The sequence below is a fragment of the Mytilus californianus genome, unplaced genomic scaffold (assembly GCF_021869535.1).
Source record: "Mytilus californianus isolate M0D057914Y unplaced genomic scaffold, xbMytCali1.0.p SCAF_9, whole genome shotgun sequence".
Taxonomy (NCBI): Eukaryota; Metazoa; Mollusca; class Bivalvia; order Mytilida; family Mytilidae; genus Mytilus; species Mytilus californianus.
This window is the reverse complement of record NW_026262745.1, coordinates 75,984,975-76,004,700: the sequence shown is the minus strand read 5'-3', so window position 1 is coordinate 76,004,700 and position 19,726 is coordinate 75,984,975. Positions and strand designations below refer to the sequence as shown.

General features: G+C 33.4%; 1 protein-coding gene across 2 annotated transcripts; it reads left to right on the top strand.

Moving 5' to 3' along the window:
• Window positions 1-1,556: 1,556 nt before the first annotated feature.
• LOC127714254 (heat shock 70 kDa protein 12A-like) lies at window positions 1,557-16,917 on the top strand. Of its 2 annotated transcripts, XM_052220316.1 has the most exons (9): window positions 1,557-1,751; window positions 6,576-6,623; window positions 7,843-7,998; window positions 9,026-9,088; window positions 9,511-9,549; window positions 10,265-10,573; window positions 12,987-13,223; window positions 14,213-14,372; window positions 15,602-16,917. In XM_052220316.1, exons 1-9 carry the CDS (start codon window positions 1,734-1,736, stop codon window positions 16,651-16,653), a joined length of 2,082 nt encoding a protein of 693 aa, XP_052076276.1. In that variant the 5' UTR covers window positions 1,557-1,733; the 3' UTR covers window positions 16,654-16,917. The 2 variants fall into 2 exon arrangements, with proteins under 2 accessions (XP_052076276.1, XP_052076278.1); XM_052220318.1 differs by lacking the exon at window positions 9,026-9,088.
• The last annotated feature ends 2,809 nt before the right edge of the window (window positions 16,918-19,726 follow it).

Genomic DNA, 19,726 nt, shown 5'->3' with positions numbered 1-19,726 from the left:
TCTCAATTTATGGGACATCTTTCAACTTTTATCCAGTCAATTACCCAGACCACACGCGTAAGTAACATATCAGTTTTTATTTCGCCCATGTACCAATGTTCCCGCCTTTAATCTAAGATGTACAACACTTCTTCTGTCCAGCCATACATAGGCTATCTTTAAAAGAGAGAAATCATGTCAGTTTCTATAAATATATTTGTATCCGAAAATAACAGACTTTTTTTGTGTAGCAACTTGATATTTTTTACAGACCATAACGAAAATTAGCTTGCAATATGCTGTCATTTTACACTAATGCAATTACAGCTTCAAATTATCGACATCATCAGTGATAAAGATATCTTTTAAACAGTTTTTCAGTTATACAATAACAGGGGTCTTTGTATGAGTGTGTATGAATATAATAACTAGCAAACTCCTAAATGTAAAACCCGTCTTGGTACAATATTCGCCACTATTATTTCAATATCCCTATTATAGTATTACTGAAAGATCAAGTGTCATATAGCCTCGTTGTGCATATATATATATGAAGATTCATATCGGCACCTCAAATAAAACAAAAATATATTGATTAGGATATTAAAACAAAATTCACACATGCATATGTATACATAAAAGGTGCATCGTATTCTTGCAGAAGATCGGTAAAATTTTAACATAAATTTGAGATGCAGATACTAACTAACTGGGACAAGGCAAGGTTAGGAGAGGGACTTATTTAAATTCTTTGAATAAACCATATGTGTAGCTCGATCATAAGGAGATGTGCGCCCCTTTCATTTGCATGTGTATAATTTGCACATATATATACGTGCATGGTAAGAAAAAATTCGTAACAGTATAATACATTTTTGTACAAATGATTCTTAGTTTAATGCTGCACAATTCAGTCTCAATCATAATTCATTTGCATTAACCATGTTAACAGTTTTCTTCCTACTATTTCCATCTTTTCCTTTCTCTGTGTTCTGTTTCTGACACGAGAGGAATCATATTAAGGCTCAATTTTAACCGCTACATGTAGCATGCGTACGAAGGCCAAACACATGTTAATCCCCCTTTTTACCCTTTATATTTCTAAATTTTTCAAACGTTTTTTCACGAACTCTTTATTGCCCCACCTCTTCTGTCCTTATGAACACGTTTTATGTCTTACAGATTCCAGTTGCATACAGACTCGAAGCCAGGATTTGAGGTTTCGCTATTTAAAATGCACCGAGCGGACTCTTAGAGAATACAACAAACTGTTTAAGTTCAATCGGAGAATAAACAAGAATATAAGTATAATGCCAGAAATTCATTTTTGCAGAACGGATTTTTTTAAGAAAACAAAACAAAACTGATCCGAATTAATAAAAGTGAAAGGACATTTTTTTAATTAATAACAGATTGAATTGTTCCCTAAGTCAGAGATCGACACTGAATCTTATATGAATTTATTTTTAAACAATTCAATATAACATGAAAGTATCCACTTTACTATTTTATGAATGAGGAAATGTGTGCTATCAAATATCTATAAATATACTATTTTATAGTTGAAAAATCACGTGATGAAAAAGGAAGTAATATCTCATATCAACCAAATAATGTTTGTTGATTCATAATGTTCTTTATTTTTACATATTACATAATTTTATTATCAAAAGTCTTTGAAAAGTCGGATTATTGATAACAATAGCCAGCTACAGAACCTAAATGCTTTTTATTTAGGCGGAGATAGATATATCATGGGTGGCAAGCAATCGGTAAGTAAACATTCCTTATGTTATTTTGTTGTTTATAATTACCGAATACACAAAGTGCATAAACTATGACCTTACTACACACAAAATATATTTACGTCTTGCATTTTGTATGTAAAGTACGATGTTTGGTATTGTTTTATTGCGTTTGCAGGACACTGCCCTATTGCCCTAAATACTTGTTAATGTTATCTAGAATGAGATCATTCCCCCATAGTTTGAATTTTCATCAATGATGTACATTTTGTACATTTAGTGTTTAGCTTGTCTTCAAGTGGGAAAGCAGTGCTCTGTTCATTAGAAACAATAATAGTTAACTAACATTTACTGTAAACAGTTCATACAAAATTAAGGTTGGGGGGATTTAACAGAAAATAAAAAAAGGGGGGGATTCATTCGAAACGTTTCTATATATATACTACCATCTATAAACTTTTTAACATCAATCTGACCATAAAGATATTTCGTCAACATGTTCGAATCAATATAGCCTTCTTTCAAATTATGAACTGTTTGTAATTATCACTCCTTGGTCATGTTGGTTACTATACATGCACATTTGACCTCAAAAAGTAGAAGTCACCCACCCTTCATATAACAGTCTTAAAAACAGACATTTGTGCTTGATTTTTTATGAGGAGTGAGTATTATTTCATTCCTATTGTAATAAAGCTTGTTTAAACATTATATGTTTACAATAACCACTCATTATTTACATTTGAACCCAACAAGCAGAAGTCACCAGCCCTTTAATAAACAGTTAAATACTGGGACTCATGCTTGATATTATACAAAGAAGGTGTATTATTTCATTTCTATTGTATTAAAGCTTTTTTTCAAATGATGTTCTGTTTGCAATTACCACTCATTGTGTACATTTCACCCCAAAAAGCAGATGTCACCAGCCCCTCAATAGCAGAGTTGTATAAAGAAGTACATGTAAATAGAGAAGTGGCATCATTTCATTTTTTATAATAATAGAAATATGATAAACCTGATAAAATATTGATTTATCATAATGTTTTTATTTGGGTTTGTTTGCCAAAAATCTGTTTTGCATATAGATATGACAGTATGTTGTATTCGGTTCTAAGATTTATTGATTGACTTTTTCAATTATATTCCTCATGGTCTATCTACATATTTTTGTACGTGTGCATGCAGTAGCTTTCTAAGCAGCTAGGTCTTCTACGGCTGGGACCGACCACCTTTCTATGGAACATATACTATGCTAGAAAGTTTATGAACATGATACTGAAACACTAGAGTTTACCCAGGCATTTTCTCAGTACTACATACAGCCTTGGTGGTCTCGTGGTAGCGTGTTTGCCTCGAGTGCGGGAGGTCGTGGGTTCGAACCCCGGCCGGGTCAAACCAAAGACTTTAAAATTGGTATTTGCTACTTCTCCGCCAAGCACGCGATATTAAGAGTAAGAGCAAAGACTAGTAGGCTCGGAGTCAGAATAATGTGTCCGGGTAAGGTGACTGGTCTTCCTGTGGACTGTAACCTTGTGAACTAGTACGTTAAAAATCCGGCTCAGCGTATAGGTCTGATACATAGCAGAGTTAATATTCTTATTACATTATCATGTTCTTGTCCTGAATATGCATATGAATTTGCTGCTGGACGTTAAGCAGCCATCCACCATCATCATCATCATCTCAGTATTACAAACATACATGATAGTACAAAGAGAAGAAAGATACCAAGAGAAAAATGTACACTACGGTATTCTTATATCAGGTGGAAAATATAAGTAAGAAAGGAGTTTGTTTAATACACGTATGATATTCGTTTGTTCCAACCGTTTATGATGTGCATAAACAAATTATAAAATTACTAAGTACGTTTTACACAAATGCAATGTTGATATTGCAGCATGTAAGCGCTTCAATAATAATAATAATAATAATAAATAATAATGATTTGCCCCAAAGGTATAAAAAGAGGTCCTGTGTCAATCCCCAAAAATGTCGGTCTCTAGTGTAACTTTACAATCAGTGTGCATTTACCAAAGGAATTTCTCTACTCTGACTTACAGAAGTTTACATGTTGTCGCCGTAATTCACACGGATTGGCAGAAAATAGGTCAATTAATTATGGAATTAGCAAGAAGATCATTAAAGTTGCACGTTTCATATTCGGATATACATGTATATCCTTATGTATATCCTTAATCTTATAATTAACTGGCGGTTGGTTATCTATACCCCTCATATCATTGTTGAAATATTGCAAGTTAATGAGCTACACAAAAAAACCTATAACTAAACGATATATTTTTACGTGATTATTAGTTTCAATATCTATCTATTGTTATTTTTTTGCGATTTGTAACATTTGATGTTTGGAGTTTGATTGTCTCTGCTTAATGATTAAATTTATTCACAATTTTCAAGCTCGGTGGATTTGGAGATCAATATATATTGTAAAGACACCTTTATATTATTGAATATGAAAATAAGATGTGGTATGATTGCTAATATGACAACTCTGCACCAGAGACCAAAGACGCAGAAATTACAACTATAGGTCACTGTACGGCCTTCAACAATGAGCAAAACCCATACTTCCTATTAAGCTATTGAAGGCCCGAAATGACAATGTTTAAACATTTCAAACTAAAAAATTAACGGACTGATTTATTTACAAAGCAATAAACGAAAAACTAATATGATACAGAGCAACACACGACAACCACTGAATTACAGGCTCCTGACTTTGGACAGGCACACACAGAATGTGACGGGGTTAAACAGACTATTTTTATGTTGAGCTCTAGATGCGTGTGTTTTTGTGTGTCAGTTTGATTGATGTCTCATTGTTGAATACCTCAGATCTCCTTTTTCATGTAGGATAAGGCATAATTAGCAATACAGTCTCAGCAGTCTGTATTAACACATATGAAACATTGTCTTTTGTGGTACCATTTATCTTATGTTGGCGGTGGGGTATAGTTTTTTTGTTGATTCCACATATCTTCAGAAAGAAATGTGTGAAAAGGGAAGCAAACAAATAGCTTGTTTCCATTTAGGACACATGACGATACGTAACTGAGTTTCACCCAAAACAATCTCGTTCCTGTAACTTATTAAAAAAATGGTGTTGAATAAAGTTGCCAAACATATTCTTGTAAGGCATTGTGACCTACATGTATCATTACTTACTTCTAAAGTAGAATGTTGTATCAATGACAATCATACCACATTTATTTTTTATATACGAATTTGGCACTCGTATGAAAACTGTCGAAATCGGACAAACTTAAAGCGGAATGACACTATGTGTGTGTCAACAGGGTATACTTCCCTCGCCAACTTAACAACCAACCAGTTTAAAAAAAATTATCAAATGCAATCAAAAATTAAATATATCGGTAGATATTTACTTAAAGTCCTAGTTAATGACCCTTATCAGCAATCAATGTTTTTAAAATACGTACCCACGCAATATGCGCATTTTAAAATTTTAAAGTGTTTTGTAAAGATATTAGCGTATCGTATGTCGTTTATGTGCAATGCAGATTTATTTCCATATTAAGTATTAAGAAAATGTTAGGAATAAGGATGTTCATAAGACTATTTGAAAGTTATATTCATGTTTTTTTTTTCATAGTTACTGAACGTAGATCATATTATTTTGCAATTAAAACCAAAAAGATTACAGTGATATGTGTAGGGACAAAGTGATACCTATATTATTTATATTGAATCAAGAGTATTGTATCATTAAACTCTCATCTCATATAAGAGGGTTTGGATGGGGTTTACAAAATAGAGAATAATGGGCAAAACGTTCAGAATAAAAGGCAAAGAAAAAAAAAAGAATAGAAAAACACGGGGTGCTTATATATGAATAGCAGAGCATAATGGCCCAGACAAATAAATAAAGAACAGAAACAAACGGTATAAAAGAAATTAAAGAATAAAGAAATTAGGGACTCCCATGCACACCCTCATATAAAATCTTGTCCAAAACCCTAGCAGATATAATTTTTATATTAGACTAAAAATCGTTTTGTTTCAAGTAAAATTGCAGGAAGTGAAATAAACCAAAAGAAAAGGGTAAGCATCCATGATACAAAGAATGCACCTCATAATATAAACTACTTAAAAAAAAAACCAACGACATGTCGTACTTGTTCAAATCTTCAAGGTATATGACCTTAAGATAATATTTGAACGACTTCTGACAAGTTCAATGACATTTTGTGTGTACATGGTTAAAATAATTTATATCTTCGGTTTTAAAATGGTCGGAGATCATTAATAGACTTTAAAAAAAATTTATAAAGATGAGTTTCTTTTAAATCACATATAATTCTTTGATTTTGTTATACATAAATATTAAAACGATAGACAATATGAGTGTACTGTTTGCCTTTTGATCTTTCTCAACTGATAAAGAAAGTGGTATATCATTCACAAGTCAATTAGACAGAAATCCAACGACACTCAAAAATATATAAAGAAGACCAGTAATCATACGGGCTCAATATAAATGGCTGCTTTACAAAATATGGATGTCGAGTTCTTTATCTCTCTATCTCTATGATAAATCAAGTTGTGACATAAATTAAGCAGCTACTATCAAATACACATTAAATCTACCCTACTTCTATCTGATTATTATTATTATTACTATTATTATTATTATTATTATTATTACTATCTTTTTTATAATTATTATCATGAAATCATCTTCTTTATCGGGTTCCTTCTTTTTTGTTCCCTGTTTCCTCTGTTGTTTTTCTTTTCTTTTTATATAATATATATCTTCCTCTTCAATATCATTATACTATTATTTAGAATTCCTTTATTTTTCAGACGAGTGCGGAACAGTCGAGGCCTAGTACAGCACCACCAGCATCACGGGTAATTTTAAACTTTTACTTAACAATATAATTGGGTTGATAACCATGAGAGGGCGCCAGAAAAAATGTTAAGATAAAAATCTTTCGATGCAATAGATATATTGTATGTATAGATAAACATTTTCTATATAAAAAAAAAACCAAAACAACACCGACAAATAAATATTAAACATATTAAAGGTGGTCATAAGAAATGGGATGTGCGGCTTTGTCATTGTTTAACCCAGCTGTAAAACTTGCGATTAAATTGGGAGTCCCTTTGGCTATGTTGGATATATAAATATGCAGCCTCATCTGATTGGAATAATACCATGGAATCCAATGCTGCGTTTAGAAAAAGAGAGCTCGCGTGGTTAAAAACCTCTACGACAACTTCTTGAGGGATACACAAATGGCCTTTCGTAAACAAACATTCTGACCCCCTAGCTAAAACACTCGCATGTAAAGTTGAAGTCAATATGCTAAACATACATCACCATATATTATCCTTTTTTGCTGAAATAACCATTTTGGATTTCTTATTAATTTGTTCTCTTCCGGGATATTTATTCAATTAACGAGGGATGTGCATGCGTATCAGATTGCAACTTATTAATCTTGCAACGATTTCACATAAATTGAAAAGAAAATGACCAATAAATCAAATGAAAAATAATAGTAACTTAATTTCAATACGGTACATGCAAATACAAAATACCATTTAATGACAAGTTCGTAAGTCAATTAGTTACTAGTATAAGATTTGGATAGCCTTTGACCTTTGAGTATGTTTCGTTTCTCAGTATCATTAATTTATCTTTGTTGCAAAATTACACCCATAAGGATCAAGCAATACAAACAAACAATGATACAACTAAATACAATACAATACGATACGATACGATACGATACGATACGATACGATGTATTCTAAGAAAGAGTTCAATTAAAACATTTATGTAAAAACACAATCATAAACTTGTCTGTCATGGGTCTGGGTCTGACCCCCTCAGTTCTAAAGACTGCTTAATGAAGAATCCAATATGACAAACAAGTTCAGGGGTGGGGTTTAGAATGTGTTTGAGTTTATTAAATGCATCAAGATGTTGAAATAATGGCACATAGTCTTTTAGATAAGCAAAATAATTTGAACGCAATGCTATGTTGATGTCACAATGAGTGTGGTGTGTCCGTTAAAAGCTGCAAATATTCCTATAGGTGACTGTTTCTTTTTATTAAAGGGAAGTGACAAGAAAACTCCTGCCAAAACGCCAACCAAAACATCACAGGATGATTCGAAAACAACAACAGCCTCTAGACATCACAGTGAAAAGACAAAAGCGTCTGACAAAACAACGTCTGCTGAACCTTCGAAAAGATCTTCCAACAAAACAGAGGTATAGTTTTAAGTTAAATAGACAATAATTAAAATAGATTATAAGGAAGTACAAATGTTAACATGTATGTTTCTGATGTTTAATTCGGACTTTGTTGTTGATCCTCTGTAGATTTCGGGTTAGGGGCTGGGGGGTGTCCTAAAAGGGAGCGTAATTCCATAAAATTCCATAAACCTGAAGAAATACCGATAAACGAGGAGAGACGAATAATTATTTTTACAATTCTTTGCTAAAAATGATAAATGTTCCAATCAAAAGGGGTGTACGTCTTTAACCCCCTCCCGAATCCGCCACTCTGGATTAAGAAGAGTGGAGGAGTAAGAGTGTTTTAAGCAAACCTTTTGGTCTGATTAAGGTTAAAGTATTCCGGATAAATGACTCTCATCCACTGAAATCTTCACACTTACTTCGTGATTTTACTAACAGACAAAAATCTGCGTTTTGTATACTTTTTTTTATGTAGAGTTGTCTCTCTTGAAGTGTATATTAAGTTTATATTTTGTTATACAAGTTTCAATATATGTATGTGTACTTTCAAATCATAAACTAGAGGGCTGAAAAAATATTCAACTCACGGGTATTCATGTTCAGGATGTCTTGAACTCTCAGACGGCTTTACACGGAATCACAAGACAAGAAAATTTGTTCAACCAAAATTTAAAAAAAAATCAAATACTAAATTCCAAATTACATTAAGGGTAGACTAATCTGTTCATCATTTTAAAATTACATCTCATGAAAGACAATGCTGCATTCTTTTCTGTTTTAGTATAGACGAGGTCACATGATACATTAATCTCCTAAGCCCGGTTTACTAAAAAATGACTGAAGTATTGAAATACAACATGATGTTTTACATCGAATTTTTCTCGTATTGCAACTTTGTAATTTTAAGCTTAAGGAAGCTTTAAAAAGATCATCTTTGCATTGAAAAAATGTTCTACTATCAACAATACGGAGAAAGTAGTCACTATGTATGATGGATCAATTGTCATAAAATTCGCAGTGTTTTAATTACGAATTTCAGTCACCACCACCACACAGTCGCAGTGCAGACTTGTCAAAGAGAAACACAACATCAGCTTCCGAGGTAATCGAAATTATAAGAGAATTTTCCATGAACTAAAGAACAGCCTTTTTAGTGGGTTTATTTTGTTTGTTTGTTCATTTGAATTTGTTTGCCCACGTTCATGACGTTTTGAGGTGGACGTGGTTTTTGTTAAAATTATAAAATTATAGACACAATGTTCTTTTTTACTATTTTTTTTTCGAACGTTCCCATCTGATTTGATGATTTGAAAAGATGTATGCTCGTTAAAAGTTAACGACAGTGACAAAAATGTGCAGCATGCAAATTACAATTGATGTAATTTCTTTTGAAACGTTCGTCATGGAAACAATATTACATATCAGTACAATAATGTAAATGCTAGTACATCGCGTCTTTCCTCTGAATAGGAATGTTTACACCAAACTTAAATTTTGTCTTTGATTTTATATTTTTCTTTTCAGGCGAAACATGATGGTGCCAATATTGTCAAAGACATTGAGGTAAGTCAGAAAAATTGATGTATTGTTGTGTTCTTAACTTTCAGTGGTGAATAGAGCATGCATTTTAGGAAGGGAACATATAAATGTAATATGAACCCTGCTTTGTACGTGCCCGATAGACAGAGCCGGATATAGCTAGTTCACAAGGTAACAATTCAAAGGAACACGTTATCTTTAGTGGGCACAGTGTTCTTACTCCCGACCAACTAGTCTTTGCTCTTTCTTATAAATAACTTTGAGAGCATAAACGCCTATATATAGAACACTTAATCATAAGGCCAACATTGCCTCAGAGTACAGGATCCATAATGTTTTATAATTATGGCAATTGGATATTGAAATAAAAGAGAGAGTCTTTTTCATTTTAAACATGAGGGAATTTTACCATTTATACACGAATCCTTGAATGAAAATTAGCAGACGATTTGAGTTTTTTACTGTGCAAGAAATCTTTCATTTCCATTGTGAAATATTTGATTTTAAACTTTTTTGTCAAACCCAAGAAAGGGTTTATAGATATAAGAAGATGTGGTATGAGTGCCAATGAGACAACTCTCCATCCAAGTCAAAATTTATAAAAGTAAACCATTATAGGTCACAGTACGGTCTTCAACACGGAGCCTTGGCTCACACCGAACAGTAAGCTATAAAGGGCCCCCAAAATTACTAGTGTAAAACCATTCAAACGGGATTATACATGTTTTCAATTTTTCAGAATAAAAAGAAAAATAAACTTCTAGTCGCTGCAATAGACTTTGGGACAACATATTCAGGATATGCCTGCTTGACTAAGGACGAATTTGAAAATAATAAAGGCGACAACTCTAAAATACATTGTCCGACCTGGGAACGAGATGGAGGATTAAGTTACAAGGCACCTACGTCCGTTTTATTTCGTCCTAATAAAACCTTCCATAGTTTCGGATTTGATGCAGAGAAATTTTACCACGAAAATTCTGATAATATTGACTTCAAAGAATGGTACTTCTATAAACACTTTAAAATGAAACTCTACACAGATAAGGTAAGCTTATTATAGTCTTAATATAAGCATCTATTCTACTGAAATAACGAGGTCCAATTTGTTAGCCGGCATGATGTAAAAACAGCGAATCAAAGAATTCAACTTCATATATAACTAATATAGGACAATGGTGTTGTTTAAAAAATACACCATTCCAGGCCCTTTCGTTTTCCACATAAATAATATAACCAATAATTAACAAGTTCCGAGTCGAATCCGATACCAATACCAATAGTATATATATGTCACATGTAGTTTCCGGTTGTATATACCCGTTACCCACTGTAAATCCCTCCTCTATCAGGAGAACCTGGAATTCTTCCGGTAGTTGTTTTAAATCTATAATACACTACAGTACACTATTTAACAAGTCTGTTTTCTTCCACCTCAGTACCACTATTTATTTTGGTTAATTAGTTAAAAAAAGATAGTATATAGTAATTAAGTTTATTGTTGCAAGTAAACCAGGACAGGTTCTAACAGAAAAATTTGGAAAGCATAGAACACTGTGCACCTTTCAATCAGCATGACTTTTTCAGATGATTATAGGATTACTACAAATCCAGGCTAAAAATAAGGCAAAGGTACTTTAGTTCAGTCACGGACCCATGTCGCGGGTGTGTTCTAGTTTCTTTATATTTTCGAACTTTTGAATTGAGTTGCACACATATATACTGTTCCCAGAGTTGCACTTTGTAATGCACAAAAGGAGATGTAAGTATACGCATATGAGACGGCAACCAGGCAACACAAATACTCTTAGAGACATCTAGAGGAAACATAAATTATTCCTTAATATAATTGACCTGGTACGATATGTAAAGCCCATAAGGGTTGCGAGTCTAAAACATAATAATTACATTAAACTGAAAGTATCAAAAGAAAAACAAAATTCTCCAAATAACAGGCAGCACATGAATATATATATATATTATTCTTAAAATAATTGGCACTGACGAAGGCTATTTGTTAAGCCGAAATATTTGTCAACACGATTTTATAACATTATCTTCGTATATTACCATCTTATATTAGTACCATTGTGCAAATCTTTAAACTTATATAATTTTTTCCTTATCTGCGCAGTATCGTCTATCCTAGACGATCCGGTACGTATTAAATTTGCTGGTTGGTCTTTTTTATAGACTTCTATATATATATATATATAATGTACACAGCCATGTATCACCATCACTGCTGGTAATCCGATGGATAAATCTGTTGTAGAGTTGTCACTGGTTCAGACGTACTTATAAATATAATTATTTCTGTGACTGTATCTTGCATTAATTTGTAGGATCCTTTACAATAGATATTTCAGCTAATCTATAACAAGTCCATCTTCATGCCTTATATATCATGTACTGTATTACGACGCTAGATTAAAACTGACGAGGAAAGGTAACACCCGGCAACCGAAAGCTTTATTATTGTGAAGCCTAGGTGGTCGAGTGGTCTAGCGTCGGATACAGTGCAGGCGAATTAGTGTCACGATATCTCAGTAGCATGAGTTCGAATCCCGGCGAGGGAAGAACTAAAAATTTGCGAAAGCAAATTTACAGATCTAACATTGTTGGGCTGATGTTAGACGAGTTGTATATATATATATCCAACGCAATCATAGGTTTGAACGTTGTTTTCAATTTAGACTTGTTTATATTTTTTCGTTTGGGTTTGTATTATATTTGCCTTCGGGTTTATATGATCCGTTCATCCTATTTTGACTCCTCAAAATTCAAGAGTCTATCCTAAATTGAGGTGAATTTAATGGCTTTCCAAATACCGTTTCGATTCCTAACATCACTGAAGAGACATTAATTGTCGAAATCCGGATATGGTGTACAAAAACCTTTGCACCTTTTGTTTGCGGTATACCATCTTTTCCGCAAGTTTATTGTTTTCTGTTTAGTATTAAATTTATAATTAAGATCAATTTATTACATCGGTGATCCGTGTTATTTGGCAATCGCCAATGGCAGTCAGCAGGGTTTAAGACAATTGTTGTTCGACCTGTTAGTCAAATGCGTTTTGTTAAAATATACTTTTTCACTTTTTTTGGTCTTTTGGAAAATGTTGTTTGTGCTGTATTTAGACCCCTCTAACAAGAAATTTGTTTTGCATGCACACGTATAAAAATTGCGGTTTTTATCCAACGCAATCAACGTGGTGTTATTACTACGTGACAAGACTCGTCAGTGACGTTCGAATAAAAAAAGTTAAAAAGGTTAAATAAAGTACGAAATTGACTAGCATTGAGGACCTAACATTCCGAAAAGTTTGGGCAAATACAGCTAAGGTAATTTATTCCTGGAGTAGAAAATCATTAGTATTTTGAAAAATGCAATTCTGAATTCAAGTTCTTTTCGATCATAGGTCACAATTTATATAACATCAACATTTTAAATTATACAAGGATGAGTTAACACAAGATACAATCATAGAAGACAGTAGGGAGGCTGGGAACAGAATGAATGCTGTGGATGTATTTGCCGCCGTCATAAAATACTTTAAAGAACATCTACTAAAGTACTTCAAAGACAGAAATGACGACAAAGAGTATTTTGACAACAATGACATTCATTGGGTGATTACGGTACCAGCTATCTGGGATTTAAAGGCAAAGCAGTTTATGAAAGATGCAGCAGCAAAGGTAATGGTTTCACGCATGTGTTACAAAACAAAACAAAACAAAGCAAAACAACAAAAAACAAAAAAACAAAAAACAAAAAACAAAAAAAAACAAAAACAAAACAAAACAATGGTGGCATATGGACAATACAAATCATAACTACAAAATGTAGTAGCAGTAGGCAGTGTTAACCAATTATTGGAACTTAATTTACATTTCTTTTGTCAAAAATTAAAGAGCAAATTCGATTTTTAACCTAACAGACGTGTAAATAAAAAGATGTGAGATATTCATATATGAAACATCAACCCAACAACACAAACAACCTGCAGGTCAACATAGAGTAATCAGGTATAGACCGGTATATATATACAAATAATTACATTATATGTATGTTTCATTGTAATACGTTATTTTGATTGGATAACAGCAATTTCGCGTCATTCTGAAATTAACCTTCATTTCAAAATGAAATGTAACATTCATGATGTCACGAGCTTTTTTCATGATCCTAGCAAAAAAATGTAATTATAAGTATTGAATGCTTCTTTTAGTAATTTTATTGCGCTTCATACAAAATGTTCTTCGGTCAACGCTTTTACACCCCAATAAATTTACAAAAAGAAGTATTCAATTCTTAAAAGAAAGGCGAGATACTTAAGGGACTTTTAAACTCATAAGTCGAAAATAAACTGACAATGCCATGGCAAAAAACGAAAAATACAAAAAGACAAACAACAGTATACAAAACAATACATAGAAAACTAAAGACTGAGTCACACAAATCCCTCCAAAAACCGGGGAAAATCCCAGGTGCCCTGGAAGGGTAAGCAGATCCAGCTCCACATGTGGCACCTGTCAATTATTTCAAAACAGTCTATAAAAGATCAATCATCAACACATAGTTTCTCATATGACAAAAAAAAAACCCGCATAAAATCAACATTAAGATATAAGAAAGATGTTTGCACATTTTCCAGCAACTTTGATTTTGATCTTTTTAATGATAGGCAGGGATATCTGGTGATCAGCTGACTTTAGCGTTGGAACCTGAGGCAGCATCTTTGTATTGTCGAAAAGTTCCTGTTTCAGTGGAGACAACAAAGGATGGTGGAAAAGCTATTGCAGCAATGCAGAATGGATCACAGTACATCGTTTTTGACCAAGGGGGTAAAAACCTGTTATATTAGAACAGCAGAGCCAATGTTTTAAAACCCTAAGGGTTGACTAAGGTATAGAAGTACGGTCATCCGATGGTCTTCGTCCGAATGGCAGTAAAATCGATATCCTTGACGAAGTCGGTCGTCCGTTTGGCTGTGCGGGATGTATAGATTCGCAGTCACATTCGGTCAGAATGGGGACGTTAATTCCGATGCCTCGTGTAGAGAGAGTGGCATGCTCCCTTCACGCTAAGAAACAAGGAACAACTCTTTAAGAGGTTGATCCGTAGGTGGCGTGATGAAACGCTAAATTTCTGACACTTTCCAATATATCTTCATTTTCCAGTGACAATTCAAATTTCCCGCCAATCATCCTGCTGTCGATGCCCTATTGCAGGACCTATCTGTACTTATTGTATTTATTGTAGGGATGTCAAAAGATCTTTATACTCGAGTACTCGGTCATGATACTCGCGAGTACTCGAGTACTCGGATAAATCATTAACGTCTGGTTAAAAGTATTGATTTTTGTTGGGATGCGGTATTTTTGTTATTACTTTTCATAAACCAAATTATAATATGATGACACTGCTTGACATATTAACGAAAGACATAAATTGTACATATTACTGCAGAACTCGAACTGTTTGCATGACAACAGAATATAAAGTCTGTTTTTAAGTTTTGTTACAACAAGTCCTGCTCATGAATAAATCCTCATGAAGGAACAGGCGTTGCTAGTACTGCTAAATAAAATTGAGAATGGAAAAGGGGAATGCGTCAAAGAGACAACAACCCGACGATAGAGCAGAAAACAGCCTAAGCTAAACACTTTTTGCGATTTTAGATAATCAATACGGCTGATTTAGGTGGAGGCATTTTTACCGTACTGCATTTAAATGAAAGACGTTAGATTTGAGGTGAACTTTATTTACGTTGTTTTACGAAGGGGATATTTCAAAGGGAACGAAAGTGAGCGGAAATGCCTCAAGGTTTTTAAAGGGAAACGAGTATCCGAGTACTAAAATTGTACTCGAGTACTGGACCTTCTGAGGGAGTAATGGCCATCCCTAATTTATTGTTAATGTATTTCGTCCTGAACATGCATGCATTATGAGCAAAAAACAACTGGCTGTCCCTTAATGAGCACAGCTGGTAAATGTCTTCTAAAAAGCGACTTGCAAGCAGATATATATACCGGTATGTGCCCTTTTAACTAATATAAATGCTTTTTTGTAGGTGGCACAACAGATATTACAGTACATGAAGTAACCGGTCAGAATACACTGAAGGAAATTCACCAGGCTTGCGGAGGTCATTATGGTGGTAACACGGTCAATGCGGAATTCTTCAAATTTTTGACGACCCTATTAAGTGGACCGGTGATAAAAGAGATTCGCGATAAGCATCCCTCCGAATATTTCGATTTTATGACAACTTTCGAACACAAAAAGACATCATTCACCGTTGACGAGAAATCCATGGTAACAGTACGGATTCCTGTTGTCTGGATGGAAGTATTTAAAGATAACACAGGTGAAACTTTAGAGGAAGCTCTCCTTGATTCTTCCTACAATGGTAAAGTCACTATAAACAAAGATAAACTAAGAATGAAATATGAACTTTTCCGCAAGTTTTTCGACTATTCAATTAACAATGTACTGAAAGTATTCGAAGACCTGTTTAAAAAACCAGCAATAGCAAATATAAGAACATTGCTGGCTGTTGGCGGTTATTCTGAATCCTCTGTTCTTATAAACGCCATAAAACAGAAGTTTCCAAATCTTACAGTTATAGTTCCGAAAGACCCGGGGCTCGCCGTGTTGAAAGGTGCAGTTTTGTACGGATTCGAACCCCATGCAATTACCGAAAGGGTATCACAATATACGTATGGTGTAGCAATGCAGAAACCGTACGACCCGGATGTTTACGACGCGAGCAAAATTGCTACCGTCCGTGGACGTGGTGGTAAACGTATGGTTGATGACGTTTTTGATAAACATATCGAAATAGGGAAGGTTTGTAAAATTGGAGAATTTGAACAGGAGCACGATTACTACCCATTAGTAAACGAGCAAAAAATTGCTCATTTTGAATTTTATGCAAGCGAACTGAAATCGCCAAAATATACGACGGATACAAAATGCCAAATGATAGGAACTTTTTCCGTGGAACTTTCAAAAGCTGGTAGAATTTTTCTGAAGCTAAATGCCAGCGGTACAGAAATAATAGGAATAGTCCGAGAGGAAGAGACAGGGAAGGAATGTCGTGCTTACTTTAGTTTGATGTAGTGGAATAACTAAAAAATGTAATATATAATACTAAGAGTCCCGAGACTTTTCTTTGACTTACCTAAACTTTGCGCCTGTGGACCTAATGAAGTTTGCACGATAAGTAATTTCGGTCTGTGAGTTTTCATTTGTAACACTAAAAATAACAGAATGGAGTGCAAATTAAAAATCGGAAAAGAATTTTGAATTCTGATCTTTGATTGAATAAAAAAATCTGTAAATGTACTGTAATGTCAAAATGATAAAATTTATAAGATTCAGAAAGTTGTGGTGATTCAGAAAGCATTTATCGAATACACAATTCAACCGAGTTCTGCCTGTCCTGCAAATATTCTGCCTAAACGCAAAAGTATATATTAAATTAAGTTGCTATTATCCTTTGTTAAATTGTCTTGAAGAAAATCCTAAATTTGTTTTGAACAGGTAAATGAATTTACAAGTAGTGCTTGCCTATTGTGTGATATTGAAATGACATAAATTGCCTTTCAACCGTTGATTAATAAATTTCCTAAAATTACACAAAATACATGAATATCCATGTCGTATCCTGCTCGTGTCATAATCGAAGTCACCTTTTATTATGGTTTCCTCTTTGCTGTCCATGCAAGAGCAATATATATATTTCTTAAAAAAGGATGAAAATTAAGCAAAACAAAACTTTTGTCAAATTCCATATAGAAAAAAAAAGAGAAAAATGGACCAAAAAAATAAATAATAGAAAATCAAGGGGTGCTAAAATATAAAGAATAACTGCAAAAATTAAATAGTTGGGTAAAATATACTGATTACAGAAAAAAAATGCCCAGAATACAGTTATCAAGTAATTACAGAATAGCCATTATTTTTAAAGATAAAGAATAATGAGCGAAAAAAATTAAAGAATACAGAAATGAAGGACCCCCATTCATACCTTCATGTATGACAATAAACTTTCTTATAATAGTTCATCGAAATAGAATGACAATATATAATCGCGTACCAATGGAATATCGAAGGTTGACACGAGGGATCTATGAATATAAATTTGTTTGTTTTCATAAACTCTCAAAATCCAGCATCTTAAATTTGAAGTGTTCAGATCTTTTTTGAGGACTGTAAAATAATTCTGAATCAATATTGCGGTGGATTAACATGAATGTATAGAGTTCAATCTTTAAAAGGTAGGGTCAATTTCTTTATAATCTTTACTAATAGTTGCAGAATCACAAAAAAGTGTGTATACGCTGTGGCTGTAACAGCATAATGTTGTATTCGTAATTTGAAATGCGTATTTATCCAAACAACAGTTACTGAAAAAACGGACAAACGTCTATCGGAAGTATATGCAACCAGTTTTTATGACGGTGCCACATGTGGAGCAGGATCTGCTTACCCTTCCGGAGCACCTGAGATCACCGCCAGTTTTTGGTGGGGTTCGTGTTGCTCAGTCTTTAGTTTTCTATGTTGTGTTTTATTGTTTGTCTATTTCTCTGTTGGTCTTTTTCTTTTTTAACCATGGCGTTGTCAGTTTAATTTCGACTTATGAGTTTGAATGTCCTTTTTGTATCTTTCGCTTCTCTTTTTAAAAGGTAGGGTCAATTTCTGCAGAAATTATTTCACTCTAGGGCCATTTTTAATGTCTTATAATCTTTACTTACAGTTACAGAATCACAAGTAAGTGTGTTTACGGTGTGGCTGTAACAGCATAATGTGTTATTCGTAATTTGCGTAATTTATCCAAACAACTGATACAACGGACAGTTATGTCTATTGGAAGTATATGCAACCAGTATTTTTTTCAGGTACAAACCCATTCATGTTGTATATAAATTTCCTCCGATGTAAAGATATTAATTTCTCCCGTAATAATTACACACCAGAGTCGTTTTGAAGTAGTCGTCTAATCTTCAATTAAATTCAAAGTTTGAAAGCTCCATATATGTGCTAATTTATTCGTTCATTGTGTTTTAATTTACGTTTTTTGATTGGGTTAAGCCTTCCAATTGATATTTTATAGTGTGTTTTTCTATGTTGTGATGTTATACTATTATTTCAGAAAAGGGAGAAGGTTCGGTACCATTAAAACGTTTAATTCCGCTGCAAATGTTTGCACCTAAGTCAGGAATCTGATTACAGTAGTTGTCGTCTGTTTATGTAGTTCATACGTGTTTCTCGTTTCTCGTTTTTATATAGATTAAACCGTTGGTTTTTCCGTTTGAATGGTTTTACACTAGTAATTTTTTGGGGCCCCTTTTTAGCTTGTTGTTCGGTGTGAGCCAATGCTCCGTGTTGAAGGCCGTACCTTGACCTATAATGTTTTACTTTTATAAATTGTAACTTGGATGGAGAGTTGTCTCATTGGCACTCATACCACATCTTCCTATATCTATTTGAGGTTCTAACATTATTATAGTATGTCTTAATACAAACAATTTTGAATGACTAAAGATTGCTCAAACTCAATGTTGATAGATCTTGGCAAATGTTGAACATTTGTCACAAAAAAAGGTTTAGCAGGAAATTTCTAAATACAAAGCAACATTTCAATGAATGTAAATTAAATGCTACAGTTTGACTTTTAATAGGAATCGATTAATGTTAATGATAAAATCATGTGAAATTGGTAGTGACTGTCTTCAACGTCAATGTACAGCGCTGAACAACGTTTTTTTTTTTTTAAATCTATGGGTATCATTATGTAAAACTACTGTATAGTATTTATGCATTATTTTGACTTATCGGTGTTCAACTAACAACTTTCGGACTTCGGCTATGCGAATCGAAGAAATTCAGGAAAAATGTGCCCTATGTATTTATGTTTTTATCAAGACCGGTCAAATCCGAAATACTGCATCAAACATGAATGTCTTTATTCATTCTGCAATATACAATGATGATTTGATCTAACGAATATGTTTTAAAATGTTGCAAAATCATAAAAATGGTTATAGTAAATGTATATATAAAACGACACAGCAACCCTGCGATAGAAATGAAAAAAAATAATTTAGACTTTTTTGTTATCAATATTTAACAACGTTTGGATTTTGACCTCGTTAATTAAGAAATTAGCCTCTTGTGAAAGTTTTGTGCA

Bases quoted from the DNA above. Each gene is read 5' to 3' on its own strand.
- LOC127714254 (XM_052220316.1), top strand. The intron at 9,550-10,264 runs GTAAGTCAGAAA...TCAATTTTTCAG, and splicing joins ATATTGTCAAAGACATTGAG to AATAAAAAGAAAAATAAACT. The intron at 10,574-12,986 runs GTAAGCTTATTA...AAATTATACAAG, and splicing joins TGAAACTCTACACAGATAAG to GATGAGTTAACACAAGATAC.